Here is a 6,000-nt window from a genome sequence, read left to right on the forward strand (position 1 = left end):
TTTAAGGAAATTAACAACTAAATCATTCATGTATGTTATACATCAAATTAATCATATGTATGCTTTGAATAATTTCTATGATGATTTCTGCAATATCTGTTACAGTGCATGCAAGTTGGTTCAGTTTTATGTCCTTTAAGCATGAGGGTTTTTGTCGTAGTTTTTGTCTCTGTTTTTATTGCAACTACTGTAAACTAAGTATGGAAAGACTACGGGAGTTATGTAAATCTCATAGGAAGGTTGCTATTTCTGTTTTAGATCTCTGTTGCATTTTGCTTCGTTGTAATCCATGCATGAGGTTTCAGTTTTTGCACAAGTTTACTTCTTTTAATTAATTTAAATTGCTATAATCAAACCTTGGGGATGCTATCAAGAGGGTGTTAGATCCTTTAGATCAGTTTAAGAAACAACCAAAGGGGTAGGAATTGATCGGAGAAGGAGCAGATTGACGGAAACGGAGCAGAGATGAACTGGAGTCTCTCAAGAGGAAGAGAGCCGGCTCTAGAAAGTCAAGAGCCGGCTCCCCTTCAGCAAGAGCCGGCTCCTAGGGAATTAGAGCCGGCTCCAATAGGGGAAGAGCCGGCTCTTCCATTCCAAGAGCTGGCTCCAATTTGTTTTACGTCCAGAAAGTGTTTTCTAGGGCTCTGTTTGGTGTTTTGAGCACTGTTTGAGCTTCTGAGTGATTCTAATGAACTGTAGGGACTTAACAGAGGATCTAAGTAGTTAATTCTAAGTGTTATTAAACTTATTGTTGTATGGTTTAAGTCTCTAAGACAAAGGATGAAGTAGTGTAAAAATATACAACGGTGTATGCTACTAATAGAGAAAGGAACTAAATGGCTTGATTAAATTTTAGAAATTTAATGAGACTTCACGGAAGGATTAAATAGTTAATTTTTGGGTGTTATTAAGACCCTAAATTGATTTAAGGTTAATTCTAAATTAACGGATCAAACTGTATAACACTTATGTACATTGTATACGGTTAGTGGATAGAAAAAATTTTAAATACTTAAGCTTACTTTTAGGCATTCCAGTGAGATTTAATATATTTATAAAATGGTTTTAAATATATTATAGGGTCATTAATGTGTTAGATGTGATCTATGCAGGCTCTGGATGTTAGTTGTTGATTTATTAAATCATCTCCTGCAACTATATGGTTAATTGTTTGGATTTAAATTGCTGAAACACTTAAAAATCTTCTGTAATTATTTGGATATTGGTTTTGGATTTTAAATTATTGTACTATTATTTATAGCCTCTAATTTACATGGTTTTGGATTTAAGTTATTAGAATACTAAATACTATTCTGCAATGATATGGACGGTTGGTTTTGGACTATAAGTTACGTGCTTATTATTTATGCCTTGTAACTTACCTGAAATTATGTATTGGAACATAATTGCTGAATTCTTATACTTAATTCGGTCAATTATTTGGAATCATATATTGGATTATAATTGCTGAATTCTTATATTAAATTTGACCAATTATTTGGAATTATGTATTGGATTTTAATTACTGAATTCTCACATTAAAATTCTGTCAATTATCTGGGTTTGGTTTTGCATTGTAAATTACTTGCTTATCATTTGAATGTTGTAATTTACATGGATATGGAGGATAATATGCACCGGTATGGGACGGTGGCATACTAGGTATGGTTTAGCTCAAAATGCTAATTCCTACCTTATGGATTTTAATTGGTGAACAGCTTTGCCTGTTCTATCAATTATATGGATTTTGTGGATTGGATGTACCGGTATGGGACGGTGACATACTAGGGACAGACTGATTCAAAATACTCAGTCCTACCTATTTTGGGAGGAAGGGTACGAATTATAAAAACATAATTCTCCTTATATTTAAGTCTGTGCAGTTGAATAAACTGAACGACTTATTGGATCCTTTATATAAGTCTGTGCAGCTGAATAAGCTGAACGATTTATTGGAGGTCCTATGGATGGATTTGAATGGACTTAAAATATATGGTTATGGTACCACGAGATGAGCTTGAGTCTCAGACTCGTTGGTTAGGACGCGTATATGCAGTGGATGCGTAGCTAGCTATAGTAGGTTGAGGTGTACCCTGTTAGGTCTAGGTACTCATGCCCACCTTTGGGTGCGTTTTCGCATGTTGCCTTCTATTCAGGTTGAGAATCCTATTGTAGTTCAGTGAATGTCCCATAGTGTGGATATATATATGTATGGACTAAATAGATATTGTGAGGTATCTACGGTGTATCTGCGTATCGGGTCATTGTATGGATTGCAGCTAGATTAGAACTTGCTCGTGGGCCTGACCCACTCTTCTATTATTCTTTACAGGTGTTCGTTAGTTCCAGGCTGCAGAGCTTGATCGTGCTGAGCAGATACAGTTGTTCACTCCACCGATGACATAGGAGTATATTTTGTGTGTAGACTTGGGTTTTGTTTTCCGTCTTTTGAGTTCGGTGGGTTATTTTAGGGGTCCACTAGATGGATTCCCGAGTTGTATTGGAGAACGATATGTGTTCGTGGTGAATCAGTTGTATCTGAAATATCTTATTTATCAATGGAGTTATTTTTTCTGAGGTTTTCAAATATTGGATTACTCTTTTAGTTTTCATTTCAGCAAATTTTATTTAGCTCTTTTGATATAATTATTCTGTGTTCGTTAATTACTAATTTGTTTGATATCCTCGGGTAATCGGGCGTGAGCCTGGCCAACCCGCATCCGGAAATCTGGGGGTATCACAAAAGGTACCAACGGCTTGTGAGAAAGCTAATCTACTTGTCTCATACACGATCGGATATTGCCTATGCTGTGAGTTTAATGAGTCAATTCATGCATAATCCTAATAACGATCACATGAATGCCGTGCTTCGGATTTTACGGTACTTGAAGTCTTCCCCAGGAAAAGGACTCATGTTCAGGAAATATAATCATTTAAACATTGATGGTTATACGGATGCTGACTGGGCTGGGAGTATTACTGACAGAAAGTCTACATCAGGATATTTCACTTTCGTGGGTGGCAATCTAGTTACTTGGAGAAGCAAGAAACAGAAGGTGGTTGCATTATCTAGTGCAGAAGCTGAGTTTAGAGGCATGGCTAAAGGACTGTGCAAGCTTCTTTGGTTAAAGAGGCTACTGGAAGAAATTGGCTATTCATCCAGCTCTGCAATGAATCTATTTTGTGATAATAAAGCGGCTATAGAGATTGCACCAAACCCAGTTCAACATGACCGAACAAAACATGTTGAAGTGGACCGACATTTTATCAAGGAAAAGTTTGAAGCTAAGATAGTTCAATTTCCTTTTGTAAAATCAGAAGATCAGTTGGCAGATATCCTTACAAAGGCCGTCTCAAGCAAGGTGTTTTATAACTCACTGGGATGTCTCCACCAACTTGAGGAGGGGTGTTGGCGTGAGTTGTGAGGATCTTGTGGAGAGATTATAGGGATTTTATGTATTTATTTGGTTTCCACTGATTATGTATTTCCAAGAATTCTAGCCTACATTTGTGTACCTTCTAAGAATAGATTCTTCTGTACATACTTTATAAGCATACTCTTGTATTCTAGAAATTATGAATTTGAATAGAATTTGATATCTTTTCATCAATATATACCTCGCAACAGGTTAAATCTTCAACCGCGTCAAACTATAAACCCTACGCCGCTCGTGCTCTCTTACTGGCTAGTCAAAACTACCTTCCCCCAACAGCGACGACTGAAGGCGGCTAAGGTACGATGGTCCTCTCTTTCTTTCTGATAGATATATGTATATGTATGTGTGTGTGTGTGTGTGTGTATATATATATATGCAATATGGTTGATTCATCCCAGATGGGCAGCGGCTAGGACTAGTACGTTGCTGATTTCTTGGACTATTTTCTCGTTTTTCAAATATGAGAAAATCCAAGAATCGTTTGCTTTAAAACATAAATGCGTCTTGCTGAATATAAATGGACAAGAGATTAATAGTACGTTTGATTTTTTTTTTTTTTTTCCTCCGATCTTCTTTTTCAACGTCCTTTTGTTCTTCAGCAATTTTTTTTTTTAAAATTTTTGATGCATACCTAATTTTTGTTTTTATTTTTTTTCTTTTCTTTTCCAACATCTTTCCAATTTTGGTATGTTTATTTATTTATTTTTATCTGAATATGAGCTTACATGTTTGTCCTGTTTTCAGTTTTCAACCACGTCTACAAAAATTTATAAAACATTCCTCTTTAATCTTCCAGATGGAGAAATCCCAAGAAATATCAGTGTTTTCACTTCCTCCAGAAATAATCTTCCAGATACTTAAGGAGCTTCCTGTAAAAAGTTTGCTAAGATTGAAGTGTGTTTCGAAGCTTTGGTGCTCCATTATTGACGATCCCTTTTTTGTTCAATCGCACCATACTCGCTCCCATACTTGTCCTGGTGGTATCAGTATCCTCCACTACGACAATACTTGTAGACTCGAGCTGGCAGACCCAGAGTTTGATTCGGTCCATCACATTCTAAATTTGCCTCGCACATATTTCAGAAATCCACAGTATCATAACGGCCTCATCTGTATCGATAACTACATATCGAATCCTAGCACACGCGAATGCATAATTATCCCACCACCACTCAGGAGCAAGACTAAAGCTTCCTTTGAGGAATCTTCAAAAGAATTGGATCCGCAATACTTCTTAGGGTTTGATCCTTCCTCTAACAAATACAAAGTCCTTTACAGACACGCTATTATAACTAAACTACATAATCGAAGGGAAATAATGTTTGAGTATGAGTACAAGATTTTGACGTTCGGCACGAACTCATGGAGAGATATTGATTGTTCCATCAGTTGTCATCGTGGCATTATCAGTCGTTCTTGTTCCATTGCCGGTTTTATATATTTTATACATTCTAATTCGGATGAATATGTGTTAGAGGCGTTTGAAGTGGGACAAGAGAAGTTTTCAGTCGTGTCTCTCCCCGAAGGTGCAAATTCGGCCTCTTTTCTGGTACAGGTTGGAGAACGTTTGGCTGTGATGGACTTTGATAGGAAGACAATTTGGATATTAGAAGACTGCCGCAAGCAACTGTGGAACAGACAGAGCCTCGTAATGATGTACGAAGGGGAGCCACTAATAAATAATAATGGTCTGCTCATGAGACCATATGGTACCATTCATACTTCTGAGATATTAGTCGGTTTATTTTTCTCTAAAGAGGCATCAAAACTGTCTTTTTATGATCTGGAAAGGAAAAAATTAAGGATCCTAAAAACAATGACTCCAAATGTTCACTTCTATGCCAAATACGTGGAGAGTTTATTCCGGTTGAAAGGGCTGTGAGTTATAGGTGAAAAGGTTGCTAAATTTCTTATTTTCTTATTCTTGATGATTCCAAATTTTTATTTTTTCTTTTTTCTTTTTTCAGTGGACGTTATGTTTAGTCTCATGCATGTACAAGTTTCCTGAAGATATGAGTATATTATCTTGATCAAGGAATTAAACTTTCTGATTCATTCCAGCTTTTGTTAAGCATTAGTATTCTTTACACAAGGCAAACTTTATTTTGTTATCAATTCAGCACTTAATTCTGATTGGATTAAGTGATTAAGTGTAATTTGAATATCACTTAAAAGAACAAGTGCCAACAAAAATGAGTTAAATTTTTAAGTGACAGTTCACCCTTAAAATTTAATATATATAGATCAATTTACAATTATCATTTCAAAATTCAACCCTTAAAATTTAGCTCTTAAAAATTTCACTTCTATGAAACAAAAACTTATTTGTTTGTATTTAAATATAAGTTTGAATGAGGAGTGAATATTTGTGAATCATATGAAGCATGTTTGCTTGAATGGGGCGTGAATATTAATGGTAGTCCGTTTTGACATTGAAGGGGGTAAAATGTGGATTAGAAGATCAAAAATTGTCTAACTTCTTTTGGTATCTTTGGTTTGGATTGGTTTCAGTCTCGGATTGTGTTCTTAGCTGTTTATAGACAAAATAGAGCATTTGGATCGT

At 35.8% G+C, this 6,000-nt stretch overlaps 1 protein-coding gene across 1 annotated transcript; it reads left to right on the top strand.

The window, feature by feature from the left end:
* The first annotated feature begins 4,233 nt into the window (after positions 1–4,233).
* On the top strand, positions 4,234–5,319 carry LOC132301537 (putative F-box protein At4g38870). Its single transcript, XM_059798778.1, has one exon. It carries the CDS (start codon positions 4,234–4,236, stop codon positions 5,317–5,319), a length of 1,086 nt encoding a protein of 361 aa, XP_059654761.1.
* The last annotated feature ends 681 nt before the right edge of the window (positions 5,320–6,000 follow it).

Source organism: Cornus florida, unplaced genomic scaffold (genome assembly GCF_030987335.1).
Source record: "Cornus florida cultivar Cherokee Brave unplaced genomic scaffold, ASM3098733v1 CherokeeBrave_3.0.0_Hap2_Chr03, whole genome shotgun sequence".
In the NCBI taxonomy this organism is placed as follows: Eukaryota; Viridiplantae; Streptophyta; class Magnoliopsida; order Cornales; family Cornaceae; genus Cornus; species Cornus florida.

Excerpts from the sequence above, each read along its gene's own strand:
- LOC132301537 (XM_059798778.1), top strand. The coding sequence starts at position 4,234 with ATGGAGAAATCCCAAGAAATATCAGTGTTTTCACTTCCTCCAGAAATA.